At 36.8% G+C, this 22,337-nt stretch overlaps 1 protein-coding gene across 6 annotated transcripts in view; it reads right to left on the bottom strand.

Annotated features, from left to right (window-relative positions):
* CHN1 (chimerin 1) overlaps positions 1-22,337 on the bottom strand; it is a 223,818-nt gene that overhangs the window by 123,770 nt on the left and 77,711 nt on the right. For all 6 annotated transcript variants that reach the window (XR_005838374.1, XR_005838375.1, XR_005838376.1 and 3 more), the window contains 2 exons: positions 3,889-3,920; positions 1,260-1,373 (listed from right to left, as the gene is read on the bottom strand). Coding sequence is in view for 3 of the 6 variants with exons in the window: in XM_040643705.1 (XP_040499639.1) it covers positions 1,260-1,373; positions 3,889-3,920 (146 nt within the window). In the remaining 3 variants the exon portion in view is untranslated. The remainder of the gene's footprint in view (positions 1-1,259; positions 1,374-3,888; positions 3,921-22,337) is intronic.

Raw genomic sequence — 22,337 nt, 5'->3', positions numbered from 1 at the left:
TGATTTACACTGAACCTGCCTTTAGTTCATTTGATGGCAAAATGAGTGAGCATTTGAATTCCCAGCCCAGAATCTTTTCCCCTGTATACCATAATTTAAACCTGAAAAACAACATAATTAAATAATTGAAGCAGGATTTACACTTTATAATTTGCCATAAAAAGCAAATTTCCATGCTTGCAACAAGGTTTATTCTCCAAGTACACAACTGATTCAGACTTCAGTAGAAAACAGTACTGGATTACATCATCCTTTTCGTCAAGAAGATTAAGTCTTGTGGATGGGATTAAGAGCCGTCCCCGCTCACTCAAACAGGCATAGGTGATTGGAGAAGGAGTTCGACACGGTCACATCAGAGCAACAACATGATCTTCCTGTTCTCTCATTGTGGCTACCAACAGAAATTGCCATGTCTTTGAATTCCTTCTTAGGAAGTTTCTACTTTTTAAATCTTTTCCAAAGATGAATGAATGCACAAAGACAATTAATTATACCAAGCCTTCGGAGAGGCAGCAATGGAGAGTGACTAAGAACACAGACTCTGAAGCCAGATTATCTGCGTTCAAATATCAGCTACACAAATTATAAATGTATGACCTTGGCCGAGTTACTCAACCTCTAGGTTCTCGGTTTCCTTCTCTGTAAAGTGGAGATAGTAACAGTACATACGTCCTGGAGTTGCTGAGAAGATTAAATAAGGTTCGAGGCTTGGCATGAAGTAAGCCCAATGGATAAGCATGCTGTTGTACTCCTGTGCTGTTATTATTGCAGGGCTAACGGGAATATTTGTTTCTGGGCACTGTACTATAAGCTAAGAACAGCCAAAATACTAGGCAAAGTTGAGTTGACAGGAAAGAGCCAAGAGCTCCCAAGAAAAGCTGCTTCAATCAAAAGCCAACCTAAGAGAAATGACATTGGCTTTAATTTTATGAGTTACAAAGATCTTTTCTCTTAGTGTCTTTCCTTATTCAAGAAATAGATGGAGGCTGACACGGCAGGACAGACGGGAGAGAACTGGTAAGACGGGAGAGAAGAAAGCAGCTACGATAAAAACGCTTTAAAAGTTTTTCAGTTCTTAATTACTGAGTGCTACCATTCATGAGGAATTTTTTAAGGGTCTCGAAGCTATTAAAATGGTAATTAGGTCCCAAGAAAACAAGAACCAATTCAATTACATGCTGGATGCTTTTAAAATTTAAAGCCCTCTATTAAGAGGGTTTTAAATGAAGCACAGTTATAATTACAGGTCCATGACCAACCTTAGAGCCAAAGTGTAGGTTCCTGGCTGCCGCTGGCTCTCACGGATAAGGTAACTCCCCTCAGCCACACTCAAGAGCTGGTCTGCTTCCTCTCGGGAGATCATGCCGTGAAACCTAAGAAAAAAGTCAATTCAGAAACTGAGTGCTTTCTACCTTTTTCAGTAGAGCAAGATAAAACAAAAGCCTCCACCCTCTCCTGTTCTTTCCCAGACAAAGTACTGCCATATAATCGAAGGGGTGCTGTTGGGTTTAACGCTGCTTGTGTTTCTCTGGGCCTGGCCCCTGGCCAGCTTCTCTGTGGTAACAAGAACGGCACCAGAGGAGCTCTCCAATCCATTTAACAATTGTGAAATCAAAATTCACATCCATCTAAGGGAAGATCAACCACCTCTCTCAAGAGGACAATTCCCTTCTTATGTAGCTGTCTGACCATATGGACATACTAAAAAATATACAGCAGTGTGTCCCAGTCCTTCCTCACACTAGTGGCACTGCTCCAGAACTCTGGCTCACAGTCTAAGCTGGCAATTTTCCAGGACCCTGGGTTGCCCTTAATTGGCATGATTGCCCAATAATGTGCATAATCTGCATCACTGGATACTCAAGCCAAAAGCAAACAACAGTAATACTTGCTTTCACTCCCTGCTAAAACCCTAGTTTTGATTAACAGGGAAAAAGGCATGAAGAAGAAAAAACATAAATAACACATTCTTTACACAAAAACAGCAGATTCATCTATAGCATTCTGACATGAAACACTGAAAAAGAAAAAAGAAGTCAGTGGTGATTGATGATTACTATTAAAAAGAAAAAAACCATCTTATATTTGTATGGTGATTTACAATTAAAATTTACAAAGAACTTACACATCTATATGTCCTTTCAGTAATTCCAGGATAACTGAATTGAGGGATTGCTCAAGTGAAACTCTGTGGTTTTTACTGGTATGAAAAAACAACAGTCACTTGACTTTGGAATGATATATTTAAAAGGCCATGAAGCGGCACCTTAATAATTTAGGGATTTTACTAGGGGGCAAGTGGCAAGTTTTGGGAATTTTTCTCATGAGGATGATTCAGTCTTTCTCAATTTAAGTCTTAAAACAGCTCATGGTATGTATGTTCAAATCATGACGATCAGAACATCTAGGTTTAAAAGTGGACTCTGGGGGCACCTGGGTAGCGCAGGCGTTAAGCGTCTGCCTTCGGCTCAGGGCGTGATCCCGGCGTTCCGGGATCGAGCCCCACATCAGGCTCCTCCGCTATGAGCCTGCTTCTTCCTCTCCTACTCCCCCTGCCTGTGTTCCCTCTCGCTGGCTGTCTCTCTGTCACATAAATAAATAAAATCTTTAAAAAAAAAGAAAAGTGGACTCTGGGAATTTCTTATCTCAATATATTTCTCAGTCTTTCAGAACCAGATCCACTGGACTCTGCTAGAGGCAAGAAGAGAGTAACCTACCCGAGGTGGTAACACATACCATTAGATGAGCATATTGGCATATTGTTTTAAGTTTACATGACATGAGTTAATAAAGTTAGTAAAATTTAATATTTCTTTGTTTTTAAAAACTCAATTAATTTAAAAGAAAATCACATTCAAGGATACAAACTTTGGGACAGAACTTGACAAGGCTATTTAAAGAACTGTAAAAGTGTTCATACCGTTTAAACCAAAATTTCCACCCCAGAAAAAGCTTTATGCACCAGGATGTTTCTGATGGTAATATTTTTAATAATATAGTTTAGAAGCAAACTAAATGCCAAAAGCAGCAAAGTGATTAAATTATGGTACAACCATAAAAACATCAGTGGCTCCCCGCCAACTCATTCGTGCCTATGTTCTATTTACAAAAGTCTTGAAAACTTAAACAGAACGTAAAAAATTTTTAAATACTTAGTTATATACAACATTGTATATCTGATATGATCTTAAGTCTTGAAAAACAGATGATTTTATTCCAGGAATGATGGGATTATAGGTGATTTTTATTCTTTTTTCCAAAGGGCTATATTTCTTTAATAATCAGAAAAATTAAGCATTTAAAAATTATTACAACATTTTTCATAAAATAGAAAAATGTTCATTATTAATATTAAATGGAAAAATCAGTCTATAAAATTATGCGTATAATTTCTCAATTTTGTTAAACCGTTAGGAAAACAGATCCTCAGAAGGTAATACTTCAGACTGTTAACACTAGCTATTTCTGCACAGCATAAATTTACTTACAGAAAATCTGGAAAATAAAGAGAAGTATAAAAATACAATGAACCACCCTACCCTGCTGTATGTATCTACGTGAATATACATTGATATGCTTAGTATACACACACAAATGTATATATACACAAATATATACATTTTCCTCATACACCTCTAGGATTATTTACTTATATGAACTGCATCTTTCTTTTAACATCATTCCATATATACATTTTTCCAAGCTATTTTCTTCTCTATACTTGTCTTTATTTTCCATATTTTCACCAATTAGAAAAATTATATTTGTAATCAAAAAAAATAATTTAACTCATTCAAACTTGAATACCTCCTTCATCTTGCTTTTATTTTTAGCAAAATCTCTTACATATTCCAATCTATAAAATGTTTTCTCATAATCCATACTTACTCTCTTCCATAATACTTTGGTCTGTTTTCTACCTATTTGGGAAGAAAAAAAAAAAGATATTTGTGAATATGCAAATGTTCAAAATCTAACAACATTTTGTATATGTGGCAAATTAAAACATATATTAAGAAAAAGAATAAGATTCGAAAAATCATAGTCTGGAGTCCCAGTTCTATCAGCAGGTTAATCATGCCATTCGGACTTGTTATTTCATCTTTCAGATCTATTTCTTATCTAAAAAGAGCTGTGTATGTAAAAAGAGTTGGATTAAATTTAATCTTTCATTTCTAGGATTTTACGAATCTGAAAAAATATTTACATCACTTTATCCAAAAAGTAAAATAAAACATCAAAAACTTAAGGCCACAATTGTGTCAGAACAGACTGTGGCTTTCTCTTCCTTCTTGTTACTCTGTATTTTCCATTCTGTTCACACCTCAAGATAATCTTGCCTTTTCTTCTCCCATCAGTCCCCCTCACCAGAGTTTATCCCTCTCCTCCCCACAGAGTTACACAGCAGGTGTACTGGCTGTGGTTAAAGAAAGGCCCTGAAGAAAAGATTCTAAAGAATTTGTACTGGAGTAGACTGAAAGAGAATATTGGCCCATTCATTCAAGAAACATTAACCAAATGTCAAACACGTGATAGGCACTGTCCTACCTAGAAGGGGACATAGCGCTATAATAAGACAAAAACTGTCATTACACTTTTGAAACTTAGAGACAGATAAGAAGTTATAAGAAGAAAAAAAAGGAAAATAGAAAGTAGTAATAAGTGCTATAATAAAAATAAGAATGGGTAATGTAAAAGGGAGGGCTAATGAGGTATTTAACTTGGGTGGTCAGGAAAGGTCTCCTTGAGACGGTGACATTTCAACTGGGTTCTGAATGACCTGAATAGATATTTTTCCAAGAAGACATACAGACGGCAAACAGACACATAAAAAGATGCTTGACATCACTAATTATCAGGGAAATGCAAATCGGAACCACAATAAGATTTATTACCTTATACCTGTTAGATTGGCTAGACTAAGAAACAATAAGTTTTGGTGAAGATGTGGAGAAAAAGGAAACCTCGTACACTGTTAGTGGGAACGCAAACTGGTGAAGCCACTGTGGAAAACAGTATGGAGGGTCCTCAAAAAATTAAAAATAGAGGGGCACCTGGCTGGCCCAGTCAGTACAGCATGTGACTCTCCATCTTGGGGTCATGAGTTTAAGTCCCATGTTGGGCATAGAGCTTACTTTTTTAAAAAATTAAAAATTGAAATACCATAAGATCCAGTAATTCCCTACGAGGTATTTACCCAAAGAAAACGAAAAACACTAATTCAAAAAGATATATGCACCCCTATGTTTATCGCGTGTTATTTACAATAGCCAAACTATGGAAGTAGTCCAAGCGTCCACTGATGGATGAATGGATAAAGAAGATAAGGATAAAGGATAAAGAATATGAGGATAAAGAAGTTTGTATACACAAACACACACACACACACACAATGGATAACTACTCAGTCATAAAAAAGAATGAGATCTTGACATTTGCAATAACATGAAGATATTATGCAATGTGAAATAAGTTGGATAGAGAAAGAAAAACACCATATGATTTCACTTATAAGTGGAATCTAAAATACAAAATGAACAGACTATCAAAATACAGAGAACAAATTCCTGGTTGCCAGAGGGGAGCAAAGGGAGGGGGGATGGGTGAAATAGATAAAGGGGATTAAGAGGTACAAAATTCCACTTATAAAATAAGTCATGGAAATAAAAGTACAGCATAGAGAATATAGTCAATAGTACTGTAATAACATTGTATGGGGACAGACGGCAACTACACTTATTGTGGTGAGCACTGAGTAACCTATAGACTTGTTCAATCAATATGTTGTATACCTGAACTAATATAACAATGTATACCAATTATATTTCAATAATTTAAAAATTAAAAAACAAAATTACAGATTTTGAAATATTTTAAATTAAAAAAAATTTTTAATCAAAATAAATATATTTACACCAATATGCACCAATACGGGAATAAGTAAGCTAATTTACAGTAAATGCAGTTTGGAGGAATGACGCAGATCTACAGGGACTAACATGAAGTCACCAAAACAAACCACTGAATACAAACATAAGCTATGGAAATTATACAGTATGAGACCAATTAGGAAACACCCATGTACACTAATACTTTAATATATATTTATAGACTAGAGAGATATCTGGAAAAATATATACCAAATTCAAATGGTTTCCTTCCAGGAAGCTTGGGGAGAACTAAACTGGTGGGCCCACTGGGAAGGCAAAAGAGAGACTTTAGTATTATCTGTCATATAATTTTTTAAATAAAGAATGCATTTATGTGTTGCTGATATAGATGATATTAACTTTAAAAAACAAAAATTGAAATTAACTTTTGTGTAATTTGATATCGGAGTCTCAGAAACATTAGAATATATTCCCCTCAGTGGGGTCCCTCAAACCATAAGATCTTCGCAGGTGAAGACTTTATCAGGCCTATGGGAATGAGGTAAAAAGAAAGGGAAGTTCTTGAATACACTCTACTCAATGATGAAAATTTTGGACCAGTACAAAGAAGTGGTGTGGCTGAGGTACTGGTGGCCTTAAATAGTGCAGCAGTCCAACGGTGTTACAACCCAAGACGATACTGATTAGTTGACAGTCCTGCGTTAAGTGCACAATATGCTTCCATTGATTGCCTAAGTAGCCATCTTCATAACACAACTGATTAGGTCTCACACTGCTGAATATTCTGCTTTACCCAAAAGAATTTTTAATTAAAGGAAATTAGGTAGACACTGGATGCTTAATACAGTACCGTTATAATAATCAGTAAGTCCAAAATAAATTGACAAACCAACTGCCTCTTTTCTGCTTTTCTATAATGGAAATATCAAATAAAACAAGTTTAAACTAACTCTTTTTTTCCTCTTTTATCTAGATAGTGAAGGGGATCCGAATATGCCACTTCGGCATGAGAATTATTTTGAGCTGAATGCAATTAAGAAACCCCAAACACAGAAGAAACAATGAGCCCTCCCCCTTTCACCTCAAAGCAGGGCATAAATTTCCCTTTGTAAAGGTGTCCCTTCCCACAAAAGGGAGAAAAGAACACAGTGACTCCAGGGGCAATTCTTAGCAACTGAGATGGCTGGAGTCTGCATAATAAACCTTACCAAAACACCCTTATTTAGTAAAGAGTTCCTAATCACCTTTCCACAACTCATCCTCACCCTTCCCAGGCCCAATGCTCCTTATAGTCTCTTCCGCACACTTTACCATCCTCTGTTAAAGTGGTATATAAGCCACTGGCTGAAACTGCCTCTTCGGGGCTTTCATGTGTCTGCTGTGAGCCCCTCCTCCCCTGTGTGAATATGAAATAGACCTTTTCTACTGTTAATCTCTCTTTTGTCCGTTTGATTTGCAGGCCCCAGACACTAAACCCAAGAGGATAAAGAAGTTTTTCCTTCCCGATGTGTCAGGTATCATTACTTAAGTAGTTATCTGGAATAGTCTTTTCAAACTCACAGACAGGACAGCATTACTCTGACAGATAATCAAATAAAAAAGGGTTAATAATACAAACAATGATTATTAATGATCCCAATTAATTTACTTGTAAATACATCCATGTGGGAATTTAAATATTATATGGAATAATAAAAATATATATTGTGCTTATACAAACATTTGTATGCTTGTTTTTAAGTTTCAAAAAAACCTAAAAAATAAAGTTCATAATAAAACAGACTAAAACTGGCTGAAGTCAATGTGGCTGAATGAGAAAGGATTTTAAATTAGTACTTAATGTTGAATTATGCGCTTTAGCTTTCTCTAATTTTCTATGTTTAATAGTTAACATTTTTGTCATGATACCATATCATGGGCAGGAAAAATGGAAATGAGGGGGACAAAACAGATTCCAACTGGAAATGAAAGGTGCTGTAGTTTGGTTGCCACAATGTAGGTCATGCCACCTGAGAAAGAAAACTGTAAGGTAATCTACCATTACTGAACGTGATATAAAGTGCAAAGTAAATACAAGAATTCAGTAAGTAGTAGATGCCATTTTACAATATTTTACGTATCAGTGGAATTTGTTAAATTAACATTTACTGTAGTTTTGTAACTAACGAACTATTTTTTCTTTTATTGTTATTTTTTAACATAGTGTTATAAATTATTTTCTTCATATATAAAACATTTTAATCAAATTCACCAACCACTCTTTCAAATTAAAGAAGTCCCATTTCTTATCTTATTTTCTACAAAAACAAGAAGAGCTTACTTAATATATGTTTCTTGCTCTGCAAAGAAAATCTGAAAACAGTAGGAATAAACAATAAAAGTATTATAAATATTAATTCCCTTCCCTCCTCACACACAGTGTTATAGATTCAGCTCTCAGATTACTTTTTTATTCTGTCTCATGGCTATAGTTCAGAACAGTTGTTCTCCGCCCCCACCAAATTTTTCTAATTTAAATTCAAATTAAAAGAATATCTATTTCTAGAGGCAATGCCACTAAAATAATGAAGCAGAACATTCAGAAAATTTCCAAAATGCTTAATGCTGCTCTTTTCTAACAGTGGGATTGACCTGGTCAGAAGTCACATGAAATCCTTATCTCCTTCTTGTTCCCATTGTGAAAAACAGTACTTGGAGGCAGGTATTTTAAACCTAGTCTAGAAGTCTATATGAGATATATATGAAATTGTATGAAATAATAGAACCCTGGCCAAATATTATTTTTTCAGGCAGCAGTCAAGAATATATATATAAAGGCTACAACACAAGTGTCAAGATTTTGTTTTGCATCGTTTTTCAAAGTGGCTCATTTGGAGGCATGGAAGGGGGAAAAGGGAGAAAAATGCACATTTGGTATTTGCTTCCTACAGTGGTAGATTCTGAATTAAAGACTAGTAAGTCACGCAATACTCAACTCTAGCTTTGAATCTATTTTAGTTTCCTGTATTTTAGTTTCCTGTCAGGGAGGAGGAGAGGGGGAGGAGGGGAGGGAGAGAAGAGAGAGGAAGAAGAGGAGGAGGAGTTTTACAACCACTCATAGACAATGGAAGACTGGAATTGGATAACCAGGAAAGATGTGCCACATGTAGACAATACAGCTTTCCATGGCAGCACAAATTTTAACACTACATTTTCTAAATTACTGGGTTTCTCACTGTATTTTATACCATAGAAAATACCAACATGGATAATAGTTAAGCTTCAACAAGTCAAAAAAAATTTAAACTTACAAAAACTTCAAAAAAAAAAAAACAAAAACAAAAAAACAGAGCAGAGCCAGCATCGTGGAAGAGTAAGTACTCATCGAAGAGCTACATAGCTGGAAATGACTTGTAGGGAAGAGGTGACAAAAAAAGAGATCAGAAATGTTACAGAACTTATAAAGATTGTTTAAATTTTTATCCTCCATTAATAGTAAGATAAAATTCTAGGTACCTGCTTTCCTCATCAATTCTGTAGCACTCTTGATGATATTAGACCAAAGTTACAAGTGCTAAGAATGCAGCTTGTTTTCCACTGTATTTTAGACTTACCCAAGAAAACCACTAACCTTCAGCATGCCAAATAGGTTAGCTCTCTATTTACTGTCAGATTTCACAAATTCAATAGAGAATATGTATTTACGGGGGAGCCTGGGTGGCTCCGTTGGTTGGGTCTGCCTTCAGCTCAGGTCATGACCCTGGGGTCCTGGGACTGAGCCCCCCATGGGGCTCCCTGCTCAGCGGGGAGTCTGCTTCTCCCTCTGCCTCTCCTCCCCACTTGTGTTCACACTCACTCTGTTCTCTTTCTCACAAATAAACAAAAAATCTTAAAAAAGAAAAAAAAAACGTATTTACAGAGGTTTTTTTTTTTTTTAAGCTCTGTAATTACTACTTGCTGAAAGCCAGTTCAGTTTCCTGATATCAGTTAATTTTTTTTCTTGTATTCACTATTTCTTTGTATTCACTATTCTTTGAATTCACTACTTTCCCACTTTAGATTCAAGAAACTTCTAGTAGTTTATAAGAAGTAAAGAGGTGGAAACCGCCAATCTGTTTATGTAACAGTTAACTGGTAAAGGGGTTCTTTTTGGAATTGTAGTTGCGATCTCCAATTTTATAAATATACTTCTACATTAAGGTATAGATTTTGACATCAAAGCATACCTTACTACCCAATTACTTATTGAACACTGAATTTTAAGCAAGAGTAAAAGGTGACCCAAAGGGGGGGGGCATTTCAAAAGTACAATAAGGTCAAAATAGGCTTTTGAGAGATAGGCTGATTTTAAAATAAATAGGTGGTTTTAATAATTCAATATTACTTCTCAGCATTCAGAAAAAAATGCTTTCCAGCTGCAAAGTATAAGTGTTAAGTAACAGATCATCACATCTGAGATCTACAACCATGATAATCTTCATTTTTATAGAATCAAAACTGAGCTATAGGCTGTCAGCATATAGCAGCAATCAGCAGTGAAGCAATGATTTCAATTAAGGTAGTCTCCTCTCACTTCTGAAACAAACTCTTGTACTCCAGCTAGTAAAATATGTCTTCTAAAATAGAGTAAACATAGAACTGAATGCTTCAATCCTCCCATTCATTCACTTAACAAGTCTTTATTTAAGCACCTTACTTAATGTGTCAAGCGCTGTGCAAGGCACCTGGGACACACTGATGAATAAAACGGATCAATATCCTGCCCTCATGGAGCTTATATTCGAGGAAGAGAAGATCATGATAAATAGTAAACATAATAAATAAACTACATATTATAGAATGTTACAAAATGAAAAGTGTTATAAAAACAAAGTAGAATAAGTAAGAACTATAAATGCTGGGGGGCAATAAAATATAATTTTAAACAGCCTAACAATAACCCACAACCCTCGGACCAACTGATAAAATATAATTTTAAATACAGTGGTCAGGATGGGCCTCACTGAGAAGGGAAGAATTGAGAAGACCTGAAGGATATGAAGAAGTAGCCATTTGGATATTAGAGAGAAGAACATTCCAGAAAGTGGAGTTGGTTCAAGGGTTTGGAGAGAAGAGCACAGCTAGAATATGTGGAAAACAAGAAGGCCAGAATGGTCAAAGCAAGATAGGGGGAGAGAAGGAGAGGAGAGGAGAGAAGCACCAAAAACTAAAGTGATGGGGAGATTATGTAGGGCCTTGGAAGTCCTTGTAAGGACTTGGCTTCGACTCGGTGAAATGGGGAGCCAATGAACAGTTCTGAGTAGAAGAGTGACAAGATCTGACTAAAATTTTAAAAAGAACATTCTGTGATGAGAACAGACTACAAGAGGAAAGATCAGTTAAGAACTATTTCAGTTACACAACTGAGAGATTACTGTATGTTGGGGTAGAATAATTTACTATGACAAATCCACTTAAATATATACTAACTAGACATAAGAGAAGTTTATTTCTTGCTTGTATAACATCCCTGGATAAGTATTCAGGTCAGGAAGACAACTGTCCTACATCTAGACAGCTTCCATCTTTTAGCTCTGCCACCATCTTTTCGAGGTCCCTGTTTTTATCTGAATCCAAGCTGAAAGGAACATAATATGGAGGAACTTAGATGGGAAGTTTTAATGGGTCCAGCATTCAGGTTCACTTCTATTCCACAAGAGAAAACTGTCATATGGGCATAATTATATAAATGGAGATGGGGAAATTTAGTCCATCCAGGTTTCCCAAGAAAGGAAGAATGGATTTTGGTGGGTTTCTAGCAGTTCCCACGGTTCACACCCAAATGGTAGCCATGGAAATAGTAAGAAGTGGTAGGATCGTTAACATATTGTGCACATATTCTGAAAATAGACCCTGTATGATTTCCTGATGAATTAATCATGGGATGGCAAGAGAAAAAAAAAGAAAAAAAAAAAAGAACCCCTCAAGGATGATGCATGGTTTTTGATCTAAGCAACTGGAAGGAACTGCCATTAGCCGACATGTGGAAACCTTTTTTGTAAAAGCAGGTTTGGGGAGGAAGATAAACATCAGTTCTGTTTTGAATGTGTTGTATTTGAGATGACATCAAGGTGTAATCAATTACTTACATGGTCTGGAATTTGGGGAAAGAGACCTGGACTGGAAATATAAGTTGTATTAAAACCTGAAACTGGCAACACTGTCAGGGAATAAATACATGCAGAGAAGAAATGAAGATCAAGGACTGAGCCCTGGGGCATCTGAACATCGAGGTCAGGCAGAAGAGGAACCAGCAAGTGACTGTGAAGGGAGGAGAAAAACTAAAAGACTATAACGTCCTAGAAATGAAGTGAGGAAAGTTTATCAAGGTGAGAGCCATCCTCTGTGCCGCTGAGAGGCTACGCAGAAGAACCGACCATGAGATTGAGCACGGTGGAAGTCATTGGTGACCTCGCCTACGCAGTTCTCATGGAGTGGTAGTGGGTAACAGCCTGGCTGAAGTGGGTTTAAGAGAAAATGGAAGGAGGAGGATTGGAAAGAGCAAGTACTGACAGTAGTTTCAAGCATTTTCTACAAAGGGGAATAAAGACATTGGGCGGATAAAGTAGATAAAGATGGATAAAGCAGGGTTAAGACAATAAGATGAGAGAAATAATAGGATGTTCGTGGGCTGATATAAAAAGAGAAAAAACTGTTGATGATAAAGGAAAGGGGAAATTGCCAGGATTAGGTCCTTAAGTAGATGACAGGAAATGGGGTCTAGTGTAGTAGAGAGCTGGCCATCATCTATGGTAATAGGCAAGAATGCAGAATACATGGACCTGAATGCTAAAGGCTGAGTTGATGTAGCATTGGAAGTCTATGGAAGTTCTCTTCTAACTGCTTCAATCAGGAATAAAGCAGGAAATCAATTACGAGCTGAGAAGTAGGGGAGGAATATGGTAGTAAAGGTTTGAGGGGAAAGTACAATATGCCTACCAGGGAACAGTATCAATTCGAGGTTCATAAATTTAATGCGAAGCCTGTTCAGCACGTCGTTTTTCTCCAGCCATACTCAGTTTCTTGGGAGTACATGTAAGTCGGCGGGAGTAGATTTAAACAGGGTTGTGGTTTTGCCAAGCAACTATGACATTAGAGAAGATCATGAGAGGGAAGCGGACTGGTTCATCAGCATCTACTAGACTTCTGTCTTTGAACCCCAGGACTATGTACTCACCAAAGTCTTGTGAATTCTCCCGCTTTATGTGTATTCCCATTTCCTGCCCCTCTTGGTTATTCTCAGAAAGTGTATATATGCCTTTACCACTTTTCACTAGGATTACCGTAATCCCTCCTAAACCGGTCTTTTTGTCTCTAAAATGTCCCTCTTCCTTTCTAGTCCATCTTCCACACTGCAGACAGAATGTGCTTTCTATGCCTAAATCTGATCACATTGACACTTTCCCTTCCCATAGCTAGCAGGATAAACTCCAAATGTCTACGTTTAGAACACAGAGGTGTTTATTACTGATGCCTGCTTAGCTCTAGGGTCGCATCTGCCATGCTTGCACAAGTACTCCGCACTTGCCCACGGGAACCACACACACGGACCGAGGGAACTGCCCCAAGACCCGCTGTAATGCCGGATCCACTGCTCCATCCTCCAGCTAGACAGGAAGATCCTTGAGAGGGGACTTGCTTTATTTGACTTGAATCCTGAGGACTTAGCAGATAGAAGACCCTCATAGAATACTGAGTCAATGAATACACACATGCCACAAAAAGGACTGGAGCCTAAGAGCTGTAGACATTCATACACGTTTTTGTGAACCATATAATAAGAGCATTGTGTTGCAAAATAAGTTGCACAACAATATTCACTCATTCATTCAATAAACATTTAAGAGTCTGGGTGGCTCAGTTGTTAAGCGTCTGCCTTCAGCCCAGGGCCTGAGCCCAGGGTCACGGGATTGAGCCCCGCATTAGGCTCCCTGCTCCGCTGGGAGCCTGCTTCTTCCTCTCCCACTCCCTCTGCTTGTGTTCCCTCTCTCACTGGCTGTGTCTCTCTCTGTCAAATAAATAAATATCTTTTAAATAAATAAATGTACATATTGTATACCTATGTAGTTTATACCTGTGTCTGCCTCTCTATATACACACATACGCACACGGGCACACACACACCCCCATACGTATATATACACATTTCTTTGAATTCAACCAAGTACCTGACATTAAAGAACAAAATCACTTTTTACATAATTGAAAATCACGTAAGTACACATTTTATATTATAAACCATATTTCGTTGAATTATATATTTATACATTTCTATATTGACCCAGAGTTATATACACAAACACATGCACCATTACTGTATAGGTGATAAGGGATTTCCAGGGTAATTCTGATTATGTAAGACTTTCACCTCATGTGCTAAACTCAGAATTAACTCCACCATAAGATAAAACTGCACTGTAACAGTATTATTAAGAATCATTTTCAAGCTTTCACATATTTGCTTAGTCTCTAAAGCATGCCTAAAGTACTTAGCTGTGGACCTGGACATCTTTCTCTTTAAAAAGATTTATTTATATTTAAATTTCAAAATTTTCTAATAGCCTTTAAAAAAAATGTTCTGTATTTTAACATTCACAGTGGCAATTGATAAGATCTTCTGAAATTAGAAAAAGCGTATTAGCTACAATTTTATTGTCAAATTATGTTACTTCTCACTATTAGATATATTGTGTTTTAGAGTTCAGTCTTCAATGATTTATGATTTAACAGTTGAATACTTCAGGTTTTAAAATAAGGTGCTACACATCTTGGTCTCATGAATGCTAACAGAAATTCCATTGAGAAAGAGCAGGACATGGAGTTCATCACTGTACTTAGGGCTAAGATCACGAGAGAAGGTCACAAGACATGGCTGGTAACTAAATATATATTCCCTTTGGCTGTGCTAATTTCCCAGCCTCTGCATTTATAATCTGCGATACAGTGCTCGGGGTTAGAGGGAAAAGGAGTGGAAATGTGCACGTGCACATGAACAGGGTCAGCTCTCCCTTTCTTCCAACTGTCCTTCAAGACAACATCATTGGACCATTTTTATAATTATAATCAGCACCCACAAAATAACCTTTATTTAAAAGAACCATCAGTTTATCTACTGCATTAACTTTTCTCTTCTTCTCTCCACGTTTCAGTGGTAATTAAATCCTGTTGCCTTTTCCCCCTTAAACACAGTGGCCACTTAGTGCTTAATGTCCCAAATCCAATTCCTCAGTTAAAAATTTGAGGTTGAACAGCAACTGTTTGCTCAGTATAGTTTTATTTTTAGTGCTCATCAGTCCCAAGAACCTTTAATTCTCCCAAGCCAGCTATTTATCATTTAATCAAGACTAAGACTGAAACTTTCTTTATTCAGTAAGTATTTTATGTTAGCTCCATCTCACTGATCAATGCTTTACTTTCATTTCAAATATATATCTAAATTATTTGATTGTTTTACAGGAATTTAATGTGACTGAATATTGCTCAAAATAAGTAGATTAGCAACAGTAGTGACATAAATACTCTCAATATCTATATTTATAAATTTAATCATTAGAGCAATATTGAATGAGGTCATTTCTGTGAAACGAGACCATTTCCCACTCTTTATTAATTGCCTTTTAGTTATCACCAGGTAAAAACAGAAAGACGTTGTTGAGTATTATAGAGATCGGTCAAATACAGAAACAAGTTATCACTACTAATTTGCTAATTAAATATACATATTTTATGCATGCAGAATTAATCTTTATTAAGCTGTCAAAGTTGAGTAGCTAATAGATTATTAGTTTTGAACAAACGTGAGAGGGTGATTACAATGAGATAGGAGAGCCAGTCCACAGTAAACACTGCTGCCCACAGAGCAGCTTTCTGTGCCCACCAATTTGCCCTTAGAACATGATTACTAATTTCTTATGAAAGAAAACTAAGCAGAGTGAAAGCAATTTACGTGAGAAAATCTCAAATGTGCCCTTTGTTTCCCGGTGCTTTATGCCTTCCTTTAAACAACAGTACAGAATATGACACTCTTATTTTTCAGTGGATGGCAGTATTCAGTCAACCATATCAGAAAACTAAATCGAGAGAAATTATTTTCAGAGACTCTAAGAGCTAGCCAGTCTCCCAGTATTCCACGCTTGTATCAAAGTGGATCACCAGAAGCCTACACACCTGGACCACAACAGTTTAGCCCTTTCAAAATTAGCTTCAGCGATTCGTTGCTTCTCGATGTTATGCCAGCTGCTACGAGAAAGGATCATAAGTCTACTTTTGCAGGGGCTGTGAAACTATTAGTTGGTCAATGTAACATCAATAAATCTACTTCATATAAATAAGCCACATGATTTTTTAAAAAGAATTTAGTTCAGGTAAAAACTGGACCTTATTAGATTTTCTGGTCCTTAAGAGTTCCGTACTTTATTACTGTGATTCCCTTCTCCCACAATGTTATTGGTCCTCAATCAGTATGGCAATCAATTGACATATGTGTTGTTTCTTTTTTGCCTTCCTCAACTTTTCTTTTTTTACGCTTTTGTTATGTCTTCATTTGTGTGGCCTCAAATTCTTTTGAGAAAGGCAAAGCATAGATATTTCTTAAGAAAGATGGTTGTGTGACTAGTACTTCCAGACTTTTCACAGAACTACTGCCAAAATCTCACTTTCTGTTAAAAGTTTAAAAGGTTTTGTCTGGTCAGAGTATAAAACAAAATGAAACCTTTTATTAAATAGCATTTTTTTAAAAAATTCTCAATACACATAAAATTATCTCATCATTGACCATGGCACAGTAGCAATAAGATGCAACCATTAAACACTACATATTCATTCCATACATACATACATGCAGACCGGACATCTACAAATATTTCAATTGCAACAGGACATTTAAAAGATAATCTCATGAAATCCTTGACTAATTTCATAAATTAATACTCTTTATGACTCTATACCTTCAGAACTATTCAGTGTTTTTTAACCAGTTTTCACAATAACAAAATCCATTTCAACATTTTTTTGAACAATGGAGAAGAAATTCTTTTTAATAGTATATTGTCTAAGAAAGTTATTATGATTCCATATTATTTAATATAGAGTTTTTATTCAAATTTCTCTAATTATACCCAAAATATGTAGCTTGAGAGAGAGAGAGAGAGGGAGAAATCTCTATCTCTAGGACCCTATCAAGGTACCCGTACCGCATCTGGTTGGCATTTAGTCTCCTTCATTTTAGAATGGTCCCATCATTGTTATTTCCTTTATGAAAATGACATTTGCAGGATAGATATCTTATAGAATGTACACATTTTGGATTTGTCTGATTCATACTTCATAAAAAGACAGAAGTTAAACATTTTGGCAGAAATACTATATAGATGGTGTTGTACATGTCTCATTCCGTCACTTCAGGAGACACGTCAGTTTGACCCATTACAGGTAATGCTAACTTTGATCACATGGATAAGGGTATGGACTGCCAGATCTCTCCACTATGAAAACATATCTTTCTTTTTGCAATTCATAAATAATTGGTAGGGTGACATCTTGAGACCATGTAAATATCCTCTTCACCTACAATCTTTCACTCAATGGTTTTAATGTCCAATGATGATCCTTGCCTCACTCAATTATCAGCACAAATCATTATTGCTCTACATGTTTAGCCATCCTTCTGCTGTAAAGGACAACTTTATATTCTGTCTCTCTCCCTTGTCTTTTCTTTGTATTGGAGCAGGGGTTTTTGGTAAGTATCATTATGGACTAACATATCTTTTCACTCAATGTGTTGTAATTCAATACGATCATTTTTCTTTTTGATATCAAATTGTCCCAAATTTGGCCTGTGAGAACCCTTCATTCAGGTGGGCTGCTAGGTCTTTTGACATGTCCCCATCCATTTCTGAGCTCTTCTTGCTTTCTGGTATAAAATGTTCTAGGATCTTACTGCCCCATGTTCTGGAATCAGGAATTTCTCTAAGGAGGATTGGCTCCTTTTAGTAAGAAATAGTGTTTGGAAACCAAACTTTGGGCACTGAGTATGTTCATTCTTATTAGGGCATCATTGCTTCTAAGGCCTTTCCATGGACTGAGATAGAAAGTACATTTTAAAAATCTGTGAGTTCATATTTATACCTCCAATTCAAATTCAAAACCATGCTGCACTTCTCAATTTTCCCCTACTCCATATTTATATCTCCTTAGAACACTGGCTCCCCAAAATCCAACATAGTTACTCATTTGTTCTGTTCTATATTACACACAGAATAACTTCAGAATTACTATACAAGCAACACTAACAACAGCAAATTGCTAAGTATAAAGATCTCTTTGTAGGTTATGATTCTTAGAATATTACCCCCCCAGTCTGTGCAGTCAAAATAATGAATTTGTTAGGTTCATTTGTTTCTATTTGTATTCAAAATTAGGGTTTGTTTTTAATCATGTTTTACATAATTTTGTTGTTTGAATATGTGAAATATTTGCATAGTTCAAAAGTCACAACTAAATAAAAACATATCCTCAGAGAAGTCTAACTTCCATCCTTATCCTCCCCACACTGTCCTTACAGATAATTATTTCATTGGTCTCTGGGTTAATCCTTCCTGTGTTTCTCTTTTGCAAAAGTAAGCTTTATTTTTTTCCCTTCTTTATTACGAAAAATGGACCATAATTACCACACAGGCCTACCTCATTGTATTGTGCTTCACTTTACTGCACTTTACAGACAGTGCATTTTTTTACAAGTTGAAGGTTTCTGGCAACCCTGCATCAAACAAGGCTATTCGTGCCATTTTTCCAACAGCATTTGCTCGCTTTGTATCTCTGTGTCAAACTTGGTAATTCTCACAAGATTTCACACTTTTTCGTTATTATTCTATTTGTTATGGTGATCTATGATCAGGGATCTTCGGCGTCACTACCGCAGTTGTTCCGGAGTGCCACAAACTGCACCCGCGGAAGACCGCAAACCTCATCACTACATGTCCTGCATCTGACTTCTCCACCAACCAGACATTCCCCTGGCTCCCTCCTACTCCTCAGATCTATTCCCTGAGACCCAAAGATATTGAAATTAGGCCAATTAATAACCCTACAGTGGCCTCTAAGTGTTCAAGAGAAAGAAAGATTCACACATCTCTCACTTTAAATCAAAAGCTAGAAATGATTAAGCTTAGTGAGGAAGGCACGTTGAAAGTAGAGACAGGCCAAAAGCTAGGCCTCTTGTACCAGTTAGCCAAGCTGTGAATGCAAAAGAAAAATTCTTGAAAGAAATTAAAAGGACAATAGGGGGAGGGGGGACCGAATGGGAAGAAATCAGAGAGGGAGACAAATCATATAAGACTCTTGACTCTGGGAAATAAACTGAGGGTTGTGGAAAGGGAGGTGGCTGGGGGGATGGGGTAACTGGGTGATGGACGTTAAAGGGAGCACGTGATATGATGAGCACTGGGTGATACATTCAACTAATGAATCACTGAACATTATACCAAAAACTAATGATGTACTATACCTTGGCTAATTAAATTTAAATTTAAAAAATGGTTGTAATAGTAAAGTTTATGCCACATGTATTTTGCCACAAAAATTAGAATCATGTAAAAAAAAAAAGTGCTACTCCAGCGAACACATGAATGATAAGAAAGCAAAACAACCTTATTGCTGATAATGGAGAAAGTTTTAGTGGTCTGGATAGAAAGATCAAACCAGCTACCACATCCCCTTAAGCTAAAGCCTAATCCAGAACCAGGCCCCAGCTCTCAATTCTCTGAAGGCTGAGAGAGGTGAGGAAACTGCAGAAGAAGAGTTGGAAGCTAGCAGAGTTGGTTCCTGAGGTTTAAGGAAAGAAGCCATGTCCACAGCATAGAAGTGCAAGGGGAAGCAGCAAGTGCTGACGTAGAAGCCGCAGCGAGTTCTCCAGAAGGATCTAGCCAGGATCATTCATGAAGGTGGCTGCACTACCCAGCAGATATTCAGTGTAGACGAAACAGACTTCTATTAAATGAAACAAGACGAAACCAGAGAGGGAGACAAACCATAAGAGACTCTTAATCTTAGGAAACAAACTGAGGGTTGCTGGAGTGGAGGGGGGGGGGGATGGGTGGCTAGGTGATGGACATTGGGGAGGGTATATGTTGTGATAAGCGCTGTGTATCATGTAAGACTGATGAATCACAGACCTGTAGCCCTGAAACAAATAATACATTATATGTTAATAATAAATAAAAATTTTTAAAAAAAGAAGATGACATCTAGGACTTTCAGAGCTAGAGAGAAGTCAATGCCTGGTTTCAAAGCTTCAGAAAACAAGCTGACTCTTATTAGGGGCTAATGTAGCTGGTAACTTTAAGTTGAAGCCAATGATCACTGACCACTCCAAAAATCCTAGGGCCCTTAAGAATTACACTCAATCTACTCTGCTTGTGCCCTATAAATGGAACCATAAAGTCTGGATGCCAGCACAGCTGTTTACAACTTGAATTACGGAATATTTTAAGCCCACTGCTGAGACCTACTGCCCAGAAAAAAAGATTCCTTTCAATATTACTGCTCAGTGACAATGCCTTCGGTCACCCAAGAGCTCTGATGGAGATGGACAATGAGATTAATGTTGTTTTCATGCCTGCTAACTCAACATCCATTCTACAGCCCATGAGTCAAGGAATAATTTTGACTTTCAAGTCTTATTACTTAAGAAATAATTTTGGAAGGCTATAGCTGCCATAGATAGTGATTCCTCTGACAGACAGCTGAAAACCTTCAGGTAAGGATTCACCATTCTAGATGTCATTAAAAACATTCATGATTCCTAAGAGGTCAAAATATCAACATTAAATATAGGAGTTTGGAAGAACCTGATTCCAACCGTCACGGATGACTTTGAGGGGTTCAAGACTTCCGTGGAGGAAGTAACTACAGATGTGGTGGAAACACCAAGAGAACTGGATTAGAAGTGGAGCCCAAAGATGTGACTCACCCGCTACAATCTCATGATAAAATATGAGCAAATGAGGAGCTGCTTCTTACGAATGAACAAAGAAAAGTGGTCTCTTGAGACGGAATCTACTCCTGATATGGACGCTGTGAAGACTGTGGAAATGACCACAAAGGATTTGGAGTATGATGTAAACTTAGTGGACAAAATGGCAGCAGGGTTTGAGAGCACTGAGTCCGATTTTGAAAGAAGTTCTGCTGTGGGTAAAATGCTATCAAACAGCATCACATGCTGCCAAGAAACTCTTCATGAAAGGATGTGGCAAATTTCATTGTTCTCTTATTTGAAGACATTGCTACAGCCACCCCCACCTTCAGCAATCATAACCGAGTCCTCAGCACCGAGGCATGGACCTCCGCCAGCGGAGATTACAACTCACTGAAAGCTCCGACGACAGCATTTGTAGCCCTACAGATTTTTAAATTAAGGTGTGTACACTGTGTTTTTAGACACAATGCTACTGATGCTCAGTAGCCTGCAGTATAATGTGAACGTAACTTTTATATGCACTAGAAAACAAAGAAACTCATTTGACTCTACTGTTAGTGGGTCTAACCGAAATTATCAAATCTCCAATGACTGTATATATATTTTTTCTATCTGGAAATCATTCCATATCAACCCACAGAAATCTTCCTTATTCTTTTTAATATCACAGTTTATTCAATCAGTCTCCCACGAACAGACATTTAGGTTTTTTTCTAATTTTGGGCTGTTACAAATAATCCTGTAATAAACAACTTCGGGCACCTGTAATTCCCTGTTTGTACAGGTAACGCACCAGGGTAAATCACTGGAACTTGGACTGGGAGGTAAACGCAGGCAGTTTCGTTAGGTGTTACAAAACTCTCGTAAGATTGTAGCACTTCGCATTCCTATCAGCCGTATATGAGCGTGTTTGTTTCTTCACGGACTTACCAGCTAAGCATATTCTAATCTTTTGAACTTTTGCCAATTTGAAAAGGTGACGATGGTCTCTCCGTATATTTTAATTTGCATTTCCCTTATTGTTCATGAAGTTGAACATCAATGTATATATTTTGATAAGTCATACCTTTTTTTGGTGAACTGTTCATGTCTTCTGCTCATTTTCAAAAATCACAATTTAAATCATTTCTTAATGAAAAAGTTACTTCAATAATGCCTTCAAACTTTGTTTCAAAAAGAATAAAAAATAAAAATTAGAAGAAGAATGTATGACTTAACCGAGAAGAATACTAAATATTACTTAAAATTATAGTCACATTCTAAATACTGTGTTCTGAACAGTTCATTCAAAAGTGGTAGTTCTTTCAATTGAGAAGAATGCTAAGAAAAATGCATTCAAGTACAATTTCTTGATGCTAACTAACGTTAACTGGCTAACCCCACAGATAACCAAGCTACTGAGGAAGGTCAAAGTTCAGGGAACAGATGACTGAGAGATGTCTGTTGTAACAATT

This window comes from Ursus maritimus, unplaced genomic scaffold (assembly GCF_017311325.1).
Source record: "Ursus maritimus isolate PB19 unplaced genomic scaffold, ASM1731132v1 scaffold_1, whole genome shotgun sequence".
Classification (NCBI taxonomy): domain Eukaryota; kingdom Metazoa; phylum Chordata; class Mammalia; order Carnivora; family Ursidae; genus Ursus; species Ursus maritimus.
This window is presented reverse-complemented; position numbering and strand designations above follow the sequence as displayed.